Source organism: Rhizophagus irregularis, chromosome 1 (assembly GCF_026210795.1).
Source record: "Rhizophagus irregularis chromosome 1, complete sequence".
Classification (NCBI taxonomy): domain Eukaryota; kingdom Fungi; phylum Glomeromycota; class Glomeromycetes; order Glomerales; family Glomeraceae; genus Rhizophagus; species Rhizophagus irregularis.
The window spans coordinates 4001228-4025351 of record NC_089429.1 but is presented as its reverse complement, the minus strand read 5'-3'; the positions used below and the strand labels follow the sequence as shown (position 1 = coordinate 4025351).

Here is a 24124-nt window from a genome sequence, read left to right as displayed (position 1 = left end):
GATCCATTTCATGGATTTTCTAGAGGAACCAAAGGCAGGAACCAAATCAACGCCTGAAGGAACGGCTTCGGAAGAGAATTGATCCAAGAGTAGAGAATTGGAATTTGGAACGGTGACATTTTGATGAATGTCATTGAACCACTTATGCGGGAGGACTCGATGACCTTTCCTACTTGATAAGCTGGAAAGATAAACATTCCAAGTGATCATATGGGTTCCTTGAGGCGTGATAAATTGAGATAGGTAATAGAGTTGCAGACTTCTTAGACGTCGGAAGTAAGAGATAAAAATCTTTGGGGTCATTATTTCAAATAAAGGCGTATGACCATCGGATATAGTAAGGTTAGGCAAAGCTGAAAGTGGAGAATACGACAACTTGAAAGGAGTGGCAGTCAGGAGAGCAATAGTGCAAGCGATATAATCCTGCTTAAAAGCAAAAGTTTAGACCATATAGTCCAATCTTTAACTAACAACGGAGAAATAAGAATCAAAAAAGAAAATTGAATTAAACGTAATCTATAGAAAAATAAATTTTTCATAAAAGAAGAAGAAGAATTAGCTAATAAAAATAAATTAGTTAAATGTGTTTGTGATTGGTGAAAAAATAAATTAATCAATCCCAAGCCTTGAGATAAAAACAAAATAGAATCTGGGAGTACACGTGAAAAATTGGCCTTATGTTTAACCATGGAACGAATACTACTGGTTGCCGAGGCACATTCAGATTCGGAGAGGTGAGTGACTTGCATGCGATATTCCAATTTCGGGATAAGGACGGTGTTGTGCAAATAGACAACTTGTTTAGCAGATAATTTGGCAGGACGAACGGTAGCAGCGAAAGAGTTACATTCTCTAGCAACTTGCTTTTTAACAAAATCGCGAGAACCAGCGACATTGAACCAGACGCCCAGGAAGCGGAAAGAGCTATTCATGGAGATGGGCACAATAGAAATGGAAGGAACTTTGTTCAATCCAGATAAATGTAAGTCAAACACGACAGGAGAAGGTGAAGGAACTGAAGTGGAAGGCAACGAATTAGTAATTAAAACATATTTGTTGTGATTAGCGGAAGTATTATTAATTTGATAAAATTCTTCCGTAATAGAGAGCATCGATTCCATTCCGGATTTGGATGATGAAATTAAAGTGGAATCATCCATAAAGACCAAGTTATTGATACGTAATCCATCAGAATTGGTCATAGCCAAGGGATTAGATAATAAAGGAGCATGAAGCGTATACGGATCCATCATTTCATTCTTAAGAACAGTTAACAAAGGGTCTATATATATAACCCAAAGTAAGGGAGAGATAACTTCGCCTTGATCTATACCAATTCGAACACGGTAAGAAGGAGTAGTTCCATGAGCAGTAAAAACGCGATTGGAGCGATTCATGAAAAGGGATAAAATAAATTTTGTAGCAGAAGCAGGAAGTTTAATGCGTTCAAGAGCGAAACGCAACATCTTGAGATCAACCGAGTCGAAAGCCTTCGAAATATCTTGCGAAAGGATCCAAAGCGGCGATTTGTTGACATGAGCATCATGGATAATAGATTCAAAAACGACAATAGGGTCGCGACAAGAACCACCAGGCAGACCAGCGAAGTTTCCTCCTCTGAGCACTTCATTTGAAGCCAAAATGGAAGCGAGACGGTTGTAAAAAAGTTTAACCAAAGATTTCCTAATTACTTCAAGTAAAGTAATAGGTCTTGTGTTCTTGAGTTGACATTTCCATTCGTGAGGTTTAGGGATAGGGAAAACCATAGCTTGACGCCATAAATCAGGAATATCTGCAGTACGAAGACATGATTGGACCAGGATTAAGATCAAAGCGGAAGTGTTAGGGCCCAGATGCTTAAGCATCTCATAAGTGATCATAGAGGGACCAGGAGCTTTGTCATTAGGCATAGAAGAGACCGTAGACAACCATTCGTCCAGAGTAGGAGGATCCAATAAAGAATTATAAATGGAGGAATCCACATCGTCCATAGGGCGATAAGCGGAAGACCATCTTTCCGGTAAAGCAGAAATGTTAATAGGAGGAGTCGATTTGATAGGTACGGAATTTTGGAAATGGTTGATAACAGCGTTATCAATGTCGAGTGGGTCCGTTAAAAGTTTGGGATGCGTAGGGCAATCAATAAAGACACGATCCAAAGTGATACGGCGTCGAGTTCTTGAAAGAGCAGAATTAATAAAGGAAGAAATATCAGTTTCAAAATTGTTGTCCCGATCGTCCAATTTGGCACGAATGGAAGAGTCCTGAAAGTCTTTTTCTTTGAGAAGAAGGAAACCATGGAGGGTATTGGAGATAGACTTTAAAGATTCCAATAAACATTTAAAATCGTCTTGCCTACATGTGGATAAAGAAGTAGGTAAAATAGGGGGAGAAGGAATAACCTTCTTATAAAGATGAAGAATCTTTTGAAGTCGAATGAAATGAGCGGACCAAGTACGTTCATATCTATTATAATATGTGGAAGGATATTTTCGCAATAAACGTATCGAATGCAGAAGACGGCTGAGGAAACGATAATGTTGAGTTAAAGCTTCCAAATCCTTAGGCATCGTAGGTGTAAATTGGTTGCCAACCGCTGACAGACGGAAGAGAGGCATTAGCAGCTTTCACGATACGGGAATGTAAATATTCACATTGTTGATTGATGTGCCATGTTGAAAAGGTGGAAGGAGAAACGTTGCATAAGGAGTCAGTACAAGTAGAAAAGGATTCCCATTGCTGAGCAGTGACGGAATCAAATTTAAAAATGCGACGAGTCTGTCGTTGAAGTTGTTTAGCACGAGCAACCTTGATAGACGCAACCAAGAGTGAATCATCAAAATACGTGATGATAGGATTGTGGTCCGAAGAGCAGGTGTCTTGGGCGTCAAAGATATAAGAAGTGAGAGCGAAGCCTTTTAGCATTGGGCAAGACCAAACATAATCTATACGAGTAACTTGGTCATCACGGTGAAAGGTGCCTAAGGAGTCAGAAGCGTTAACAGGAATAGTTTCTTCATAGCCATGAGATAAAAGATGATGTAGCAAACGATATGATCGTTGCGAAGCGGTAGCAGGGCGATTAAAGTAAATAGGGTAATAGGTATCTAGGTGCATATTAAAATCACCACAAATGGCATGATAAAATTTTTGTTGTTTAGTTTGCACCAAAAGTTGTAAAAGAAGATCAATAGTTTCTGATCGTAATTTAGAATCAGAAATAGGGGGAATATAGATCACAAAAATACGAAATTTAACGTTGCCTTTAAAATAAAGGTCAACAGATAAAATTCGTGAGGAATGTGAAACAAAATCTTGTACATGGGAAGCAAGGGATTTTTCAATGAAAAGGGAGACGCCACCAGTAGAATTGACCTGTTTGGTTTTATCTATATCAGATGAAAAGACAGTATAATTAGGGAGGCGTTTAGATAAGAAATGAATTTGTTTAGGGGTTAAATGGGTATCAACGATACCACCAAAGGTAATATGTTTAAGATTAAAAAAGTTTGAGATTTGTTCAAATTTAATTTGACTATTATGGCGAAGACCATTAACATTAAAAGATGAAATATTAAAGGAATTAGGGATAGGGGAAGAATTTGGGGTAGTAAATAAAGATTCATGTTCAGAAAAGATATAAGTATCTACGGGGTTGGGTGGGTTTCGAACAAATGTATCATAATTAAAATTGTCTGACATTAGAGCACAATGATAATAAAGTACGGGGAAAAAAAGGTGAGAAGTCAGTTATTGCGAAGGAGCTGAAGCTCGATCGGAGGGTGAACCACCAAGAGAAGCAATGAAACCTTGAATGGAACCAGTGAGCGATTGTAAAGTATCTTTAATCGCCTTTTGATCTTGAATAACTGAGTTCAATTCGTCTTGCTGGGAAGGGTTAGAAGTAGCAAGCGAGCTATGGAGCCTTGTTGGAAATAGATTTAGGGGAAGGGGGTTTCATAGAACCAGAAGATGATGAGGGAGCATTGGGATGTTGGATTAAAGTGCCAGTGATTTCGGGAGGATCTTCTTCCATTTGATCAGGTTCAGAATTAATGATAGGTACAGAGGGAGGACTAATGCCTAAATGACCTTCTATAGCAGAAAGCCGTTGGTTGTTTAGTTCAAGGGAGGAAATGCGGGATTCCACACGAGCAACATCTTGTTGAAGGTTCTTTAGAACATTAAGAATGTTAAGAGCGGCCTCTAGGCGCACTAGAAGAATTCGAATCAGAGAGCGGAGCACGAGCATTGGACGAAAAAGAAACAGATCTATCTTTGCCTTTTCGGGTAATCGAAGGTGCACGTCCATGGGCAGGCGAACCAGAAGAGGGGGGTTTGTTATTATTATTGTTATTACCATTAGTATTAGAACTATTGGAATTGGAATTAGAACGGTGAGCAGAAGCAGAACGATCCCGAGATTTAGATCGAGAACGAGAACGTGAATTATTGCGCGGTGCGTTCTATTGGACGGGCTTTTGGCCAATATTGAAACGTTCTTTAAGAGCAGCCACAGGGTCACGTGTACGTGAGCGACCACGGCGTTGATTAAGCGGGCAAGAGGTAGGAGCACAACCAAGTTTACCACAACGATGGCAAAGAGCTTTCGAATCATTGGATGAACCCCACCGAAGAGTACGACCTTGAAAACCAATAGTTTGCTCCATAGCGGCATCCATTGTTTCCTGCGAGTTGAAGGTGACATAAGCCCAAGGTTTAGGTTTATAAGAATTCAGGGGAAAGGGAATGTTAATTGCTTTTGCTCCATGTTCTTTAACCAGAGGAGCGAGATGAATATCTTTAGTATTAGCGGGAAGTCCAGAGAACAACACGAACGCTCTACGAGCGGCTTTTTGATCCAAGGAGTAGTGGCACGGGGTAACACGCAAGCAGGGTAGAAAAGCAGTAAACTGCCCATTGAGTAGTGAAACGGGAAATGGCATCGGCATGATCATAGACAATGCGGGCTTGTTGCATCTTAGCACCTTTCCTCGAGTAAAGATGGATGGTAAGGAGGTTGCCAAACTTCTTGAAATAGGATTGGAGTTGCGGTTTAGTAATGAAGAACGGGATATCTGTTACTTGAATTGCACGGAGGTCTTCATCGGACCGGGAGCTGTTTGGGATCGTACAGGTGGAATTGAAGGTCCGGAAAGTCGGAATGTGTGCTACCAACACACAAGTCACGAGCTTCCGCAGTATGAAAATGTATGATAAGACGTTTAGCGTCCCCGAGCCAGTCATACGTGCACGACCGGTATATGATTCATACGTTTCTAAAAATAAGTTGTTAACGGCTTCTATAATTGCCTTATTGGTTTTAAGTTTCTCAAGAGTTTGGGGGAGCGGAGTTGGGCGCAGCCGCAGCCAGGAAATCTTGACGATTAATGGTAATGGTAGGGGAGGGATCAACAGCCTGATCAGGGCGATGTACCATCATTAACGTCCATATTAGGGGACGCGTTAGGGGATGGGTTATTTTCTTTGTTTCGAGGTGTATGAATAGACGCGTTAGCTCCAGAAGACGCGTCTTGGCCAGGCGCAGTAGGCGCAGCAGAATTTTTCGGGGTAGAAGCTTGAGTATTTTCTTGGGCAGTGCTGCGGGAATTATTTTGTTGAGGAATAGCGGTCGAAGTTGAACCAACTAAACCACCGTCAGCCGGCGCGTCGGCAACGAAATCTTCATAGTCTTCATCCATGGAGTCTTTTGTAAGTATACGGGAACGTTTTTGGGAATTATTATCGCTATCGGAACCAGAGTTATCAGAGAGTTGTTTTTTATTATTTTCTTTTCTTGACGAGCAGCCTTATTACTGTTAGGGTTATAGCTGCCGCCACCTCTTCTAGCAAGGTTTCTAGACATGTTAGAAGGTATGAGTTGGGTAAAATATAAGAGTTGTTAGTACGAAGATATAAAATTTTCTTTCCGAAAATTTTTGGTCAATAGATCAGCGGTAAGAGATCTATCATCATTCCTTATCAGTCCTTGTCAAAAAATGCGAGGATGCCTGATGATGAGGTTACATGGTCATCAGTCCTTGTCGCAAAACACGAGGATACCTGATGAATAAGTTATTGGATTATTGGCCTAAAAAGCATTCATGGAAAACTATGGATTATATTACAGAAAATGTGAACGGAGTTCATGTCACGTGATACCCTGAACAAATGTGTAGAGTGTCACGTGATTTCATGCGGTACGTAGATCATTTCCTTTTTGTGCGATACCCGTTCCACAAAAAATCGATTTGGTAAGAATGCGTTTGGAACCTTGTGTAACATAAATTTCCTTTTTCGGTAATTCGGGATTACGCGGTAATGCCGGCCGGATCTAAAAAATATGACTCTGCAGGGTAATTCCTACGAAAGTCAAGTACAAAATGCTTACTCCTGTTGAGTCCATTCATACCACTCCCAGTCCCCAAGGATCGCCTCCCCATCTTTGTTCACTTAATGCATACTCTATGGTTTCTCTCTTGGGGGGTCCACGACCATCCCATTCCTAAGCATTTTCTCCATAATATAAAGCCTGATCCCCTCGTGCAGCTGGTTTATCCATCTTTTATAGAGGTCGTTTACATCTTCAAACGTTATCCAGTCAATTTCCCTCTTATATAATGCTTTCCGAGAGCTCGATTTCACAGTACACATCCCCGATCGTAGTGGCATAATTTTTCCACCTCTTATACGCCTCTCGACGAACTTCCTCGCCACCACACTCTATCTACCTTACTCGCTGCAATAAGGTCAGTATCCGGGATCTTTTGCGACAATGCGTTCGACTATTTCTACTGGTAATCGGTCCAACATGATGTTATGTTACTTATACTATAGTCTATCTTCAATTACTGTATGCCTATTACACATGGATAAAAAATATAGACTAAATTCGTACTAGGGATCGTAGGACCACAGGGAGCCGCTTATGCAAGAAGTTCTGTTAAGGTTTTCTCAGCCTCGTTTTTAGTAATAGCTCGCTTTGGGGGACCGGTTGATGAGTCCTTAGTCGCATTATAATACAATTCGAAGAGGGCCTCAAGCTTATCTAGGAGAGCTTGTTTATTCTTGTATGATTCGCGGATTTTTGCTATTTTAGCAGTATATGCCGCATTATCTGGGAAGAGTTTTCTGGCCACGAACTTCACATATGATACAGGAGAATTTGCCGTTTGGATTCGCTTGATATACTTCACGTGGTCCTGGACGAGGTAACTGGTTTTGCTAAACCCAGATACTAATGCGACTACTATAGTATCTTTTAATGCGCGGATAATCTTGGGGACAGTTTCGTCAGTGATAACACTAGGCTGAATGCGCGATGCCTCGTAAATAACCTCATCACTAGTGCTGTCAGTGCTGTTAACAATGCTTGCGAATTCGGTATATGTTGACATGATTCTTTGTACTTTGTAAAAAATATAAATCTTCAGTTACCTGTTCATTCGAATGAGAAAAAATAAATATGAACCTCAGGGTTTACACTTGGGATACTGCAAGACAGTAGAAGCGTCGCTCGGCCTTTTGCATCAATGGAGAGCCTGGTCTATATAACCAGGGGATAGCGACTTTCTGGATTATCCTAGCCGCTTTATTGTTCCTTCTTTCTATATATCTCCTAAAGGCATTCTGGATCATTTCAGCATGATGAGTATAATAGTCGAAATTAAAATGCTTTGGGCAACTATATAAATGTAGTCGCACCGCTTGATCCATGAAAGCGTCAGCTCCCCATCCGCGATCAATAAAAGATTTACAGTAGGTACAGTACCACCTATTTGGTAGTCGTGATACTATTCTCCTAATGTGCACAATATAAGCATATACAGCTTGACGAGACCTTGGATAAGGTAGCCGCCTATGAAAACCTATTCTACTACAAGTCTCATAATATTGCACAGCATTCTGAATGCGCTTAGCCCACGCGTGGAAACTTTCATCGTCTTGTCTACCTAATCCGTCGGTGTTTTGCATTTGGGTATCTCGTAAGATTACATATCCCATAGGTTTATTCAATTATGCCATCACGATATGTCAGTAAAAAATAAACCTACCAGTTCTTAGCAATCATGTCCAGATAACCTTGTTCGCATTTTTCACATGGCAGTATCCCGCGGTTTCAAACTTGAAAGTCTTTAGAGTCGTATCTGCATTCTCTGAACAAGTGAAAAGCGCGGGGCTATCTGGCTGCTCTTCTAAAATAAATCCATCCGTATGGATACGTCGTACTTTATCCTTGTATGGTTGAATTGCCTCAGATGTGATTTTGCGACCACGTGCTAATAAGAATGGGGCGATCCTGGGATACTCACCTTTGAAGGGATTACCCGGGTTTGTGAACTGGAATCGCCACTGGTCAGATCCTACTGGTATGATAGAGTCGAGTGTATGGCCCTCTGGAAATGTAAACGGGTCTGTTTGATCTGCGGTGAGTGTCTTGTAATTACGCTTCCTCTGGCATAATGCTCCCCATAATGTGTTGAGGACTCGCTTTGCCACGCGGCCAGCTACGCCACCCTGGTTTTTAATTTTGAAGAGGAAGTGTACATACTCACCGAATATTACAGTTCCAGGGATTCTCGCTTCTCTATCGTATATCAATGCATTTGGCTTCCCATCCTGTATTAACTGTATATTGAGACCAAGTTTTTTTGCTCGTTGTAAGTCGATGAATGTATAGATTCCCCTTTTATTCTGTCGGAAGAGAATATTATTCCCACTTACCTTGGCACGGAATAATCCATACAAGGCATAACCCCTGTGGTCAACAAAGTCATTAAGTGTCTGGAATTTACCCCGTCTGATTGGAAAGTTTGCATTCGATTGTTGAATACTCGGGTATAAACTTGTTGCATCGTACTGTCTTCCATAGCCCTTCCACTCGTTATCTGCCCAGATTAATCCTCCCATCATTGCATCACTTAACCACTCTGCTTCTATCGGGTCAAGAGGATCATTGGCTGGAATCCCTACACTTAATCGTTCGAATAACCAGAGAGCCGTTCTTTTGTAAGACCAGTTATGGTATGATAAGTCGATTCCTAAACCGAACTTCTTTGTCTCCTGTAGAAAGGAATTCCGCTCCTCGTGGATTCTCTGATATGCTTCTTCAAGAGTTTCATATACTCCAGTCTTACGGTTTTTCTTGACGGGGATGAAAGAACTTTTGGAATTCTTAGTTTTTTGAAACTGCGCAATTGTGCAAGACTTAACCGTTTTGCCGTTGTATATTGTGACTACATTATTGGTCCCATCTTCATGGTATACAATGGGTAAATTACGCTTTTTATCTAATTTACTGGAGTGGAGTCTTCCGGGATTTAACGCGAGGGAGTAATGGCCTTCTGACAGGATGAGAGTCGCACGTCTATCGGACTTACTCTTAGAGATTCGGGTAATGTCCCCCACAATATTAATTGCGAGACTTCCTGCGAGTTGTTCAACCTTGTCCATGCATGAAACTGGGATGGGAGCATCGCGATTGAGACCTAATGCCTTTTTGATATACTCGGGCTTTTCGATTGACTTTGGCATTTTAGAGAATGTGCCGTAAATATTTTTTAGGCATTCATACAGGCAATCATTTAGCTCCCCATTGCATCCTCCTGCGGCCGGTGGACTATCTCTTGCATAAATTATGAATCGTTCAAAATAATCAGGGTCTGCGTCATCCGGTAGTTGTGCTTCATCATAATGGTCTAATAGTGAAAAGAGGCTGGCTGGTTGGTTTCCTGATGTCCATCCACCGGGTTTCCAGTTTTCATAGGGAAGTAGGGATCTGGAACTTTCTATCTGGAAATCGCGTCTGGAGAGTCTGACCGAGTCTGGCGATAGCTCCTCTGGAAAAGCGAGCACCGGAATACTGAAGTTCCTTGATGTCAGGTCGTGTTGGTAAAGTGCGGGCAATTCTTGAGTATTGCATTTTTATGTATATGATTTGTCTTCAACTATAAATAATATCTTTCTATATATATACGAAAAAAAAAAGAAATAATCTCAAATAGCGCTTACAATATGTCGTTGATAGCGCCCTCAGTATCCTCTTCGTCCCAGTCATCGATGATTCCATTGGCGGCCTCCCATTCACGTTCCATATCAGTTTTTGGACGTTCCTCAGGGATCTCTCGCGCTTTTCCCTTATCTGCCCTCATAGTTTCATAACCAGAGGGGGTGGGAATAATCTCGGCATTACGATTCTCCTTGTATATTCTTATTAAATCTGCGAGTTCTTTACGGCTAGGTATTTTAGGTAAGTATCCATTATATTCAATCCAGTCCTTGAAGCGGTCTACTACCTCCATAAGGTAGTACTGGTACTCGTCCTCAATACGCGTTGTGGGACATTCCTCTATTTCAAACGCGAGTATTTCCCAGTCATATTCGTCTGACGCATCTTGGTACTTGGCCCATAATTCCTTACCTGTATTGTAGAGATCATTGAAGACCTGGTCCTTTAAATTTTTAACCCATGGTTTGCGATCCCATCGGTGTCTTTCTTGCCAAGCCCAGTGCGCTCGAGTGCCTTCCCTTTGGTTCAGGATCCCGGTCAACTTCTGGTTCTGTGTCGGGTTCTGGGATAAATTGCTCTTCAGAAGCCGGTTCTGGGTCAGGCTTAGTGACAGATGCAGAAGATTCTGCGGGATACTCGGGTTGTTGTTCAGGAGCTGGGTTTACAGTTGTAAAATCTGAGTCAGATAGCAAGTCATCTAAAACGTCGTAGTTATCTGGCTCGGGGATAGGTTCTTCTTGGTTGGGTTCCTCGTCAGATAGATAACAGTCTGAGAAGTTATCTATAGGTTCATCGGTGTTTGACTCACTAGTATCTTCATCGGGATCCGGTTGTTCTTCCCTTAACTCTTGTGGACGTTCTTTTAAGTGGTCATGCTTGGGTGGAAGCGGTGGAGGAGTCTTGCGAATTACAGATGCGGGTTTTTCCTCGGCGGGTTCGGGTTTTTTCTCAGCGGGTTTTTTCTCAGCGGGTTTTTTCTCAGCGGGTTTTTCCTCGGCGGGTTCGGGTTTTTTCTCAGCGGGTTTTTTCTCAGCGGGTTTCTCTTGTACGTCTTGTGGATTGTTAGCTGGATTATATATATTTGCCAAGAACTTTTCCAAGGCTTTGGGGTCTGATGCGGGTTTCTTAGAAGTCTCTATATCAATTCCTTCTATATCTATCTCGTCTGTTTCGTGGATCCAGTTTTTGCCGAGGTATTTATTGTAAAGATCCTCCCTGGATATGCTATATACTCGGGTTAACTTTTTATTTATATAAGTCCGATTACTATTTATACTCAACTCATTTGATAGGATTCTAGAAGCGTTTATCTTTGATAAGGGTGTAATGCCACGAGTTTCGCAATATGAAGTATATACCCTATAAAATTCTTGAACAGGTAGGTCGGTCATATAATTTTTCACTATGAGGTATGTGTCCTTTATAAATTGGAATAGCGGTGGAAGAGTTGAGATGATATGTTCCTGTTTGGATGTTGTCATGGGTGGCGGATTTCCATTGAAGTCTGAGTAAGTATTCGCAATGGCTCTCAAATAAGCATAGAATGCCTCACTGGCGCCTGGGTATTTCATAGCGTCACCGAGTTTTTTGAAGTAGTTGAGGTCTCCCTTGCGGGATGGTGACGCATCCAAGAACACTGTGCGCCTATCATCATTATCCACTCTGAGAGCATTTTCGTTGGTTAGGACGATAGTAGACATAAAGTTTTTATAATGTGTTGGTGTCTTGTATTTTTCATGGATTTCCATTATGTCACTCGTTACCTTATCCTTTAAAGAGCGATACAGATTATTCCACTGGCTTTTTTCCGTGGGCATTTCCTCGAGAAGAAGAAGAATCTTACCCTGTAATTGCCCATTGAAACTTCCACGAATCGTCTGAGGATCGCTGGTCTTATAAACGAGTTGAGTGCCTAGGACGCTGCGCTGAATGAAATCTGTTATAATGCCTTTGCCCCAACCCTGTCCAGATTTCAGGTAAAGGATCGAGTACATCTTCCTTCCAGCAGATACACCGGCCAACCACTTGATGATATACTCAGTGAGATTCCAATCACCCGAACACCAGATATCCTGAATGTGAGAGAAGATAAATTTAACCGCGAGGTGAATTGTAGACTCAAAGGTGGATATCGGACGCAAGACGTGGAGGAATCCCGGGAAGATATTTAGATAGAGTTGGCCGGTTAAGGATCTGAAGATTCGCTGTTTATGGGGATCACAGGTTGCATTACATACATCGGTATTCTCGACCATAAACCATTTGTAGATGTTGAACTCGGTCTTTTGAGAGGGTCCTTGTTCAGGTTGTGTGTAGAATACCTTCATAATTGGACGGATAAGTTTACCAATATTTTTGTCAATAACGTGTTTCAAACTTTTACTATCCGGGTCCCACCAGAAAACCCCATGAGGATCTGCACAGGGAATGAAATAACTGCAAAGATACCTCTTGGCTTGATCGAGGTCACTCATACTCTTTGCAGCGACAATAAGCCGTTTAAGCTCATTGATACTAAAGGCTTTCGTTTGTTCACCGAATTTGGGGATAACTTGAGCTTGAGTGGTCATTTTTTCGTTCTATTAAATCGAGTACTAATTTATAGTTACCTAATCTTCAATTGCCGAATGTATTTTTTCCAAAGATCCGCGCTTCTACCCGGTTATCTCTCTGTGGCTTTACAGACCTTCTAGGGGCTATTAACCTACCTGTTTACTCGGTTTGCTATCTCACTGCTTCCGACAGATGAATAGACTGAATCCTGATCATATGACAGATCTATGACAGAATGACAGATCTGGGGGGGTAAAATCAAAACTTTTTTCTGGGAGTATCCTCTCCCGATTTTTCTGAAACATCTGTCATATCCGTCATATCTGTCATACCCCTCTGATTCTATCGTATTTTCCTCTCTTTTCCCTTATTTCATTCTTTTTTAGTATATTATTATATGACAGATGTTAATGACAGATAGTGACAGATATAGGGGATTCCTACCCCACGGAGGGGAGATGTAGGTACTGCGAGGCCCCTGGCCGAGGTGGGTTGAGCGTAGCGAGACACACTACCAGCCCGACAACAGACTCTACTTTCAGAAAGAAAGTTTTTTTTTTAAAAAAAAAAAATGTACAAAATAAATAGTCTTAAATAAAATAGTGGTTAAATTGACTTTTTAGGAATTAATAGCCTTATAATATACGCGATCATTTAATATACGCGATTATTTAATCAGACAATTTATTAAATTTGGTATTACACAAACTTGATCAACCTGATAATTGTTTAGTCTTTTATAGGTGGATATTTCTTGAATTATCACCTGAACTTTTCAATTTTTTGCAGAATCGAAAATGAAAACCGGAAAAGTATTCTGATTCAGAATTTTTTTAAGAAATGTGTTTGTTATTTTGTAAATTACCAGTCAGAATTGGCTTAAACTTTAAAGTTCTTACTTTACACAAATGTTACGTAAATGTATTCTTTTTGATCTGTATAATAACGTCAAATATATAGAGATATTTAGGCCGTATACATTAAAGAAGAAATGTCACATAATAACCATTCCATTTTTAACAAAACAATAATTACTTTTTAAACTTGAAAGTGTTATATCTTAGACAAACATTTTATAGTTTTATACATCCATTTTATTTTATATTATTATCACTTGACATTATGGTATAATGTTTAGAATAATGATGTTTCATATTATCATTTACTTGTAAAATTTACTAAATTTATTCAATGTAATATCGTTATAAAATGCATAATTTTATAAAAAAATTAGAGCGTTTGCTAAGATTTATAACTATGTATAATTTAATATTATTATTAATAACTATGATTAAAGGATATGAAGTATCAGTATAAATAAAATAACTTACCGATAAAGAATCAACGATCTTATTTCCACTCCTAGAAGGGATCGTTAATTCTTTGGTTATATTATCTAATTCTTTAACGGCGGACAAATTTTTTCTGTTCTACGAAACCTTAAAGGTTTCTCTTACGAAATCAACCAAGATATCGAACCCTTCATTTCTTGTTAATTCTGAAATATTAACAACTACAAGCTGTCGGCTTAAAATTTTTTGAACAAATTCTTCATCAACGTAATCTATAAGTTCCTTTTGAGATAAACTTCCAGTAGATGCTCTATAATTAAATTAATAATTAATACAAACAGCACTATTTGGTTAGCTAGGAAACAATTAAATAAATACCTGTTTTTTCTTATTTCTTTAAATTCTTCTACAGAAGTTAAAATAATTTGGTTAAACTTATTTCTGAAATCGATGAAAAATTTTCGGGTTTTTTTGAGGTAGCTTTTAGCTTCGTTCGAATGTATTTTTATTTTGAAAATTTTTGTTATCAACTCATCAAAAACTTCACCACGTGGACTTCTCGCACGTAAAAAAGACACTTGACACTTTCGTCTCATAGACAAATTTTATCCTAAAATATTAAAAATACATTATTTAAAAGATTTAGACAAATAAATATTATCATGTTAATTTAATACTTACGTCCATAATTTTACTGGATGATGAGATAGCAACATCCGTATTGTTCATTTCTAGTGCCAATCTTAAAATTTCCGGATAATCGACGAGCCAAGCAACTATTTCTAAATTTGACTTTGATTGAAATACTTTGGGTTTTTTATGATCTTCCGTCTTACTCGCATCATCATCATCATCATCATCATCATTATCATTACTTCTTTTTTCATTTACTACTATAACTTCTTTATCGGCAGATTCGGCAGCTTCTTTATTACTATGGTTTTTACTTTTTTTCATCAACTGATTGGCTTTCTCAATGTTAATATCTCTTCTTTTTTTCGTAATTTGTTTTCGTTTTGATCCTATTATACATATTTTTGGTATTTATTAATTATTCTTTTTACATATAACTATATAACAAAACTTACTATAAATTTACAAAAGAGTTATATCTACATACCTCCTTCAACTTCCATTTCTTGATTATCATCAGACGATTTATTAGGTGATTTACGTTTAGTCGTCATAATATAAAAAAAAATATGAGCAAAAAAAAAAGTGGAACAACCTTTTTGTTTCAAAGTAGGTGATATATATCAAGAAAATATGAATGAATAAAAAATGTGGAGCAACTTTCTTGCTCAAAAAAGTAGGTGATAAACATTGAATGAACAAAAAAAAAGGGCGAGGTTATCATGATATAATTTTGAGATTTTAGCTATTGTAATTATGATTGTAGTATTTAATTGGAAAATATACATGATCTCAATATCATTGTGTATTGTGTAAAATGCAGGATCAGTTAAAAATATCAGGAGATGGAAAAACTAAAAATTATGATTTCAAGATCGAAAATTAAATTTAATTTATATAAATAATTTGTATTTCATTTAATAATAAAAGTGAATACTGGACACTTTTTTTATATAGAAGATTACTTCAAATCAGTTCCAAATCTTTATTTTATTGCGTATTTACGATTCAATTTCATAAATTTTATTATACTTTTTTAGGCCATATAAGGAGTGAGAAGAAAAATATTAGAAGAAAGAAGTGAGAAGAAATTAATCATGTGAAGTATCATTTTATGTGATACAATAATATGCACCAAACTCAAAAAGTATAACCATTATAGCTACTATTATCGTTCGGCATTAAATTACGTAATGTTAAAGATATTATTGCATCCAAATAACCCAATCAAACCTTTTTACTCATATGTGACTGATTACTAAATTTGCGAAAAGACAATGCAACTCCTTAACATATGATTTTTGTATATTATTATACAATTATGAAAAGAAAGTCGTGAGCAGTCTATAGAATATTATGTAAAGCTACAAAATTCAAAAATATTTAGAGTTGGTAACGAATTTACATTTCAATAGTACCATTAAATAGAAATTTATAAACTTAACTGCTAAAGGAAGAGAAATTTTTAAACGATAAATGGATGAAACATAGTACAGTTTGATGGTTGCTAGAATACTCTCAAAATAATTTTCATGATTAATTGTGGAGGTTATAATTAAAATATTCCAATTGAAATAATACAGTGACGATCTGCTTATTTGCTTATTTAATGATTTAGCATATTTTATTATTTTATGTAGTAAAGTAAATAGTATTTTTTTCTAAATAATGAAAGATACATCGTTCAGAAAATAAAAAAATTGAATGTTGTACAGCAATATAATATTAAGCAAAAAATTGAATGTTGTACAGCAATATAATATTAAGCAAAATTAAATGTTGTACAGACATCAATATAACAAAATAGTAATTATGATTTGAAAGATTTACAATTTCATATGAAGTGAGGTGAGTGTAAACGGAGAGGCGAAATTATTCAATTTCAATGATTTCATAATATGAAGGTGAGCCTCGTAAACGGTAAGGTATAGGTGATGAGTGATGGAGGAGAGGTGTAGGTGATGAGTGACGGAGAGGCGTAGGTGATGATGATGAGTGTGAACGGAGAGGTGATATAGGTGAGCATATTGGTGAATGTAGTGGTGAAGATGACGAAGTTGTTGTATGGCTTGTTGTGTTGATTTCGTGAGCAATATCATAAATTGTTTCTAAATAAATAATCAGATTAATTTATGAATTAAATAAAAAAAAAATAAAATATTTACGTGATTTTCTAATATTTACGTCATTTTTCCCAAAAACGTTCACTGAATTCCTCGTAGTACTTCGTTCCTAGAGCACTTTTCCTTCCCTTTGGCTTACCCTCGATATATAATTGCATTTTCTAATAAAATTATAAAATTATATTAGTACTATTTAATATGCTAAAATAGTAGTTGAACCTAAAATAATGTTTATATACTTTATAAGCTCGCACTAAGCCGTTAAATTTTTCTTTACATTGCCTCCCAGTATACGTGGTTCTGAATTCAAGGTTTATTTTGCTTGCTAGCCCTTTCCAAAAATTATGCTTCATATTACCATTAAGTTCGTGAAAATTATTGTTTTTATTTTTTCTTTCATTAATTAAAACTCGCAATTGTCTATCAGTCCACATGTTATTAAAGAATTAATGAAATATTAATGAAAATGAAAGAGAAAGAATTTTGTAAAAGGAGTGGGAAAATAAAAAAAAATCCGTAAAAAAAAAAAATCCATGTAAAAAAAAAAAAATCTGTGTAAAAAAAAATAAAATCAAATTATTACGCCTACAATCTATGAACACAAGAATTAATGAAATATTAATGAAGATGAAAGAATTAATAAAACGAAGAATTATATTAATGAAAACGAAAGAATTAATGAAACAAAAGAATTTTGTAAAAAGAGTGGGAAAATAAAAAAAATCTGTGTAAAAAAAAAATCCTTGTAAAAAAATAAAATCAAATTATTATGCCTACAATCTATGAACACAATAAGAAATTGCAATGATGTGGAATAAATAGTTTAAACAAATTTGTTAAACAAATTTGGATAAGCCATGGGTATGCCGCAGGTGTATCACGGGTGTGTCGCGATGTCTTTATGGTAAATTAAAGCATTTACCGTGGGTGAGTCGCGGGTCAATTTGAGGACTTACTATGGAATAATAAAGATGTTTTTATACACGTAATTATCTTCTATGGTGGTTGATTTAGAGGTTCAATCAGAGAAGTTTTACCACAACATTTATTTTATTTTGACAATAGCTTAAAATTAATGAAAATTAATTAACGAAAATTAATTTAATTGGTCTGCTAATAACAATCATGGTGTTTAACGAATTCGCTTCATTAGTTTTGATGTTCGAAAAATATAATCGTAAATTAAATATATAATCGTAAATTAAATCATACTTTATCTATTATTTTATTAAATTGTAAACTTTAATACTCTACTACTAAATTAACTAAATTATTGTTTCGCGAGAGCATTTTCTATTTATTAAGTATAATTTTCAACCACTATTTTTTATAATCCTGCATATGAATTTACAGGTCAAAAACTTCGCAATTCAATTAGTTTAATTTTCAAGTTTTTTGACGCATTCGTGAGATTTAAGCAAGTATAAAATAAATTTTTTTTATACTAATTGAATTTTTATGTATTGATTAACGATAAAAAAAAGCATGTACTACTTGATTTTGTATACGATTGTGTTCCAAAACTTGACGATTGTGTTACTTTTAAAACTCCAATGTGCTACTTGATTTTGTATACGATTGTGTTCCAAAACTTGATGATTGTGTTACTTTCAAAACTCCAATCAGAATCTATAGCAAATCGGTAATAATTTTAACTGAATTGATTTTGGTTTTTTGTCGATACGCTAAACAATATAAAAGGTATTAAGGTATTTAATAAATAATTTTTATAAAGATTTATTGAATTTTATAAAAATTCTAAATTAAGTTAAGGATTTAAATTGTCAAAGGATGAGAAGACGATATAGTCACAATAAACCAATAGAGCCAATTTGAATTCGAAATCGGTTTTCTTACAGCAAACCTAATGGGACAACAGATTCTGACGAGAGAGTTGCAATTCGTTCGCCTGTACGTTCACCTGATAATGATAACGATGATATGGACTTTCAGTATGATCATAAAGATGATTTAAGTTTTCAAGACATTAATGATGACGATAATGCATATGGATCAATTAATCCTCAAGACTACAATGATGAGATGATATTTTCGCAAGATAATGTCAATTCATCTGATACTGAAGAGGAAGAAGAAAGTGATAACGAATATAATTATGAAGAGGAGGAAGAGGAGGAAGATAATAATGAAAACAATGACGAAGAGGAGGAGGAGGAAGGTAACAATGATGATAATAATAATCAAGTGGAAGAGGAACGTAATAACGATGAAGAGGAATGTAATAACGATGAAGAGGAACGTAATAATGAAGAGGAAGAAATAGATCAAATCATTGAAGCGTTAGATGAAGACAAGATACCGTTCTGCAATAGTGAGTTTGCACCGTACTTTAATAATTATACAACTACGGCATTATTTTGCTGGCTTCAGAAGCATAATGTTTCTACGAAAGCATATGAAGATCTTGTCGATATCATTCACAATTCTCAATTTGAACCTACCCATGTGGTAAAAAATATCCGAAGATTCCAATCATGGAGAAAACGTCTTCCTCTCCTACCAATAATAACAAAGTCTATTAAAATTTCACCAAAAAAAACTCCATCAACCTCACGAGGATCAAAACTTTCGTATCAACTCTCAATCAGTGAAATTATATGGCGTGTTCTTAATAATCCGATGCTAATAAAGCATATGTATTTTAGACCTGACATTAATTCTGAAGAAAAATCAGAATTTTGGCATGGAAATTTTCGAAATCGGTTTTCTTACAGCAAACCTAATGAGACAACAGATTCTGACGAGAGAGTTGCAATTCGTTCACCTGTACGTTCACCTGATAATGATAACGATGATATGGACTTTCAGTATGATCATAAAGATGATTTAAGTTTTCAAGACATTAATGATGACGATAATGCATATGGATCAATTAATCCTCAAGACTACAATGATGAGATGATATTTTCGCAAGATAATGTCAATTCATCTGATACTGAAGAGGAAGCAGAAAGTGATAACGAATACAATTATGAAGAAAAGGAAGAGGAGGAAGATAATAATTAAAACAATGACGAAAAGGAGGAGGAGGAAGGTAATAATGATGATAATAATAATCAAGTGGAAGAGGAACGTAATAACAATGAAGAGGAACGTAATAATGAAGAAGAAGAAATAGATCAAATTGTTGAAGCGTTAGATGAAGACAAGATACCGTTCTGCAATAGTGAGTTTGCACTGTACTTTAATAATTATACAACTACGGCATTATTTTGCTGGCTTCAGAAGCATAATGTTTCTACGAAAGCATATGAAGATCTTGTCGATATCATTCACAATTCTCAATTTGAACCTACCCATGTGGTAAAAAATATCCGAAGATTCCAATCATGGAGAAAACGTCTTCCTCTCCTACCAATAATAACAAAGTCTATTAAAATTTCACTAAAAAAAAACTTTATCAACCTCACGAGGATCAAAACTTTCATATCAACTCTCAATCAGTGAAATTATATGGCGTGTTCTTAATAATCCGATGCTAATAAAGCATATGTATTTTAGACCCGGCATTAATTCTGAAGAAAAATCAGAATTTTGGCATGGAAATTTTCGAAATCGGTTTTCTTACAGCAAACCTAATGAGACAACAGATTCTGACGAGAGAGTTGCAATTCGTTCGCCTATACGTTCACCTGATAATGATAACGATGATATGGACTTTCAGTATGATCATAAAGATGATTTAAGTTTTCAAGACATTAATGATGACGATAATGCATATGGATCAATTAATCCTCAAGACTACAATGATGAGATGATATTTTCGCAAGATAATGTCAATTCATCTGATACTGAAGAGGAAGAAGAAAGTGATAACGAATACAATTATGAAGAGGAGGAAGAGGAGGAAGATAATAATGAAAACAATGACGAAGAGGAGGAAGAGGAAGGTAATAATGATGATAATAATAATCAAGTGGAAGAGGAACGTAATAACGATGAAGAGGAACGTAATAATGAAGAAGAAGAAATAGATCAAATTGTTGAAGCGTTAGATGAAGACAAGATACCGTTCTGCAATAGTGAGTTTGCACTGTACTTTAATAATTATACAACTACGGCATTATTTTGCTGGCTTCAGAAGCATAATGTTTCTACAAAAGCATATGAAGATCTTGTCGATATCATTCACAATTCTCAATTTGAACCTACCCATATGGTAAAAATATCCGAAGATTCCAATCATGGAGAAAACGTCTTCCTCTCCTACCAATAATAACAAAGTCTATTAAAATTTCACTAAAAAAAAACTCCATCAACCTCACGAGGATCAAAACTTTCGTATCAACTCTCAATCAGTGAAATTATATGGCCTGTTCTTAATAATCCGATGCTAATAAAGCATATGTATTTTAAACCCGGCATTAATTCTGAAGAAAAATCAGAATTTTGGCATGGAAATTTATGGAGGGAATCCCCACTTTTTGGACAACACGAAATATTAATATCAGAAGGTTATAAAATAATACACTTTGATACAATTATAATTTATTATCATTGATAATATTTATTAAAGTTATTTTTAATAAATAGTATTGTACCGATCTGGTGATTTTGTTTACTATCATGATGATAATGGTCAAAAAAAACTTGGAAGATTAAGATCAATTTTAAAAATGATGATGGATATTATCAGTTATAAATTCAAAAAATTTTGGAATATAGAGATTTACCCAGAAATTTAAAAAGGTTACCAAGACAACGTTGTTCTATTACCAGTGAAGTATGGTTACAAGACGAACCATTTTTAATTATAATGACTTCTCAAATTTTAGAAAAAGTAACTATATTGATGATGTTTCAACATCAAAATATTCCTGATGGTTCATTGCAGATTAGTGAAATAATTTATAAATGTAATAACCGTTGGCACGTTTGTAATGTAAAGCTTTCATACCTACATCCATCTGATTACATTTCTATCAGAAATCCACCATCATCATCTATGCCAATCTATAAGCTGTTTTTAGATCTTTATTATGATGATTTTGGTACATTTAGAAATGTATATCATTCTCTAGGTGATGCTTATGTACAGTTTGGAAATATGCCAGCACATCAAAGAAAGCTAATAAAGAACCATTTTGTTATTGGGTTTATTCCATTTGGAGGAAAATTTGACGAATTTATGATACCATTCATTTCAGAAATGAAGGAATTAGAGAAAGGAAAGGTGCAAGAACAAGATGCATGGATAATTGCTGGTTTAGGCGTTGTTACGGCAGATTTACCTCAAGGTAACGATTTGACAGGAGTATTAAGGTATTTTTTCAATTTAGTTAATAATATAATAATATAATTTTATGACAACTATTAAAATTGTTTAAAAAATAAATTTAGACATAATGCAAATAAGGGTTGTTGTACTTGTAAAACTACTAAAGAATCATTGAGTGCTCACAATCAGGATATCGTAACAACATTACGTTATCATCATATTACAGACGAAGAAATCTTAAAATACGATCATTACCTAGTATTTTAGATAAATTAAAAAGGGAAAGACATTTACAGACGCTGCAGGATGTTTATCATGCGACTGCAGGAAAGATTGGGCGGCTACTAAAATTAACTTGTGAATTATTTTCACGAAAAGAAGAAGATAATTTTATCGAAATTTGGAAAAATTTTGAAATCCCAAAAAGATGGTCTCGCTTACCAAATCCGATTACTCACTACAATAGTTTTATGATGTCAGATTTACTTAGATTAGCTATGATTATGCCATTTTTGTTAAACCAGTTTTTAAAAGAATCAAGTATCAACCGTAATGAAACAGCCATGATTCAACAAAGAATTGATGCATTTCGAGTTAGTTCAGTTCCAAAAATTATTATATCTTGTTGGATACATGTTGCAAAAACTATGAAAGCGGTTTTTAACGAGAAATTTACATCAGATAGCTATGAGAAATTGCAACAATGTCTTGAAGAAGAGTTTTCAATCCTTCCAAAGGTATAGTTACAAATTTGATATTGAAATATGGAATAATTTCAAATAATTAACAATATTTTACTTTTTATAGGTTTTTGTAAATTTTGTTAATTTACCAAATATACACGTTAATATGCATCTTTTGATGCATGCTAAAACCTTTGGAACACTTATTAATACCCAAGTTGGTATAAAAGAAATGGTCCATCGTATTCAAAAATATAGATTTGGATTTATTAAAGCGTTACAATACTTTATTTGCAATTCGACATTTAGCAGATGGTGGTATTGATCCAAGATTTAATAGATCTTGTACTGGATTTACAAATTCAAATTTTGGACAATTATTTTTAAATTGGTATGTTACAGAAGATAAATATTCAACTGAAGCAACTGAACAAGTTCAAGATGATGATGATAATACAAAAAGTAAATATTTTATTGCATATAGTAGTACATGTTTGATATTTATATTTACTAATCTTTTAATTTAGTTATATCTCCAGTAAACTTTATTTCCAATATTTCATTAAAAAAAAGAATGTCAAAGCAGGAACGTGATAAACTTCTTTTAACTTTACATAATTTTAAAACTGAATTGTTTTTATCTTATGTGGATATGAAGTTTGAGGCGGCACTTATAAACTCTTCAATTAGTTGGTACAAATTTGCATTTAGAGCTCCGAACGAGTCGAGTCGAGTCGAGTTATATGTAAACTCGATTTGACTCAAGTTAAATCGAGTCGAGTTATATGTAAACTCGATTTGACTCGAGTTAAATCGAGTTGAGTCGAGTCGAGTTAAAATTATAAAAATATAAACTCGACTTGATTCGAGTCGAGTTGGCCCGTCAAACCGAGTCGAATTAAATCACGTGATTTTATTCGGCTATGCCGATCATTTCCTTTTTTGGCGATAGCCGTTCCACAAAATTCCATTTTTGTAATTTTCAAAAAAATTTCGTCTCGGATTTTGTGTAACATAATTTCCAAAAAAGGAAATTCCATAAATTTGGCTTAATTCGGCTTAACTCGACTCGACTCGATTTTATTAAATTATTAACTCGACTCGAATCGATTCGATTTGATTGTAATTTTCAACTCGACTCGACTCAACTTGACCAACTCACGAGTCAACTCGACTCGTTTTGGAGCACTATTTGCATCATATATGATTGAAGAAGAAAATGGTATCCTTTCAAAAGTTCACCTACATCTCAATGATTTTATCACAATTTATGAAGAAGATCATGAAGAATCTTATGCAATAATCAAAGGTATCTTTCAACATAAGGATAATAATAACAAATATTATGCATTTATTGTTGTAGATTGGTTTGAAGATACTATGGTTGAACATTCAGTATTAAAATGTCCACTTTACCGTCTTCAAGCAACAGGAGATAAATGGAGACGTATTTTTCCAATTACTGTAATAGATAATGTTCAAAAAGTACATTTTATTCATAATTGTAATTCAGAAAGGTGCCAACTACCAAATCATGATACTACAAATAGAATTTGGATAAAAAATAATTTTTATTTTACAGCCATATAATT

General features: G+C 35.6%; 6 protein-coding genes across 6 annotated transcripts; 2 read left to right on the top strand and 4 right to left on the bottom strand.

Moving 5' to 3' along the window:
* Positions 1 to 6926: 6926 nt before the first annotated feature.
* Positions 6927 to 7397, bottom strand: OCT59_000816 (uncharacterized protein; the record flags this gene model as incomplete). The annotated part of the gene is made up of 1 exon (XM_066139132.1): positions 6927 to 7397. One exon carries the CDS (start codon positions 7395 to 7397, stop codon positions 6927 to 6929), a length of 471 nt encoding a protein of 156 aa, XP_065988565.1.
* An 82-nt stretch (positions 7398 to 7479) lies between these two features.
* Positions 7480 to 7974, bottom strand: OCT59_000815 (uncharacterized protein; the record flags this gene model as incomplete). The annotated part of the gene is made up of 1 exon (XM_066139131.1): positions 7480 to 7974. One exon carries the CDS (start codon positions 7972 to 7974, stop codon positions 7480 to 7482), a length of 495 nt encoding a protein of 164 aa, XP_065988564.1.
* Positions 7975 to 13992: 6018 nt separating this feature from the next.
* Positions 13993 to 15041, bottom strand: OCT59_000814 (uncharacterized protein; the record flags this gene model as incomplete). The annotated part of the gene is made up of 4 exons (XM_066139129.1): positions 13993 to 14164; positions 14233 to 14438; positions 14536 to 14876; positions 14975 to 15041. The coding sequence occupies 4 exons, from the start codon at positions 15039 to 15041 to the stop codon at positions 13993 to 13995; spliced, it is 786 nt and encodes a 261-aa protein (XP_065988563.1).
* Positions 15042 to 16359: 1318 nt separating this feature from the next.
* Positions 16360 to 17044, bottom strand: OCT59_000813 (uncharacterized protein; the record flags this gene model as incomplete). The annotated part of the gene is made up of 3 exons (XM_066139128.1): positions 16360 to 16595; positions 16750 to 16771; positions 16850 to 17044. The coding sequence occupies 3 exons, from the start codon at positions 17042 to 17044 to the stop codon at positions 16360 to 16362; spliced, it is 453 nt and encodes a 150-aa protein (XP_065988562.1).
* Positions 17045 to 18205: 1161 nt separating this feature from the next.
* On the top strand, positions 18206 to 20847 carry OCT59_000812 (uncharacterized protein; the record flags this gene model as incomplete). Its single annotated transcript, XM_066139127.1, has 4 exons — positions 18206 to 18252; positions 18470 to 19584; positions 19693 to 19934; positions 20119 to 20847. 4 exons carry the CDS (start codon positions 18206 to 18208, stop codon positions 20845 to 20847), a joined length of 2133 nt encoding a protein of 710 aa, XP_065988561.1.
* Positions 20848 to 21780: 933 nt separating this feature from the next.
* OCT59_000811 (uncharacterized protein) lies at positions 21781 to 22592 on the top strand (the record flags this gene model as incomplete). Its single annotated transcript, XM_066139126.1, has 2 exons — positions 21781 to 21893; positions 22076 to 22592. 2 exons carry the CDS (start codon positions 21781 to 21783, stop codon positions 22590 to 22592), a joined length of 630 nt encoding a protein of 209 aa, XP_065988560.1.
* Between the last annotated feature and the right edge of the window lie 1532 nt (positions 22593 to 24124).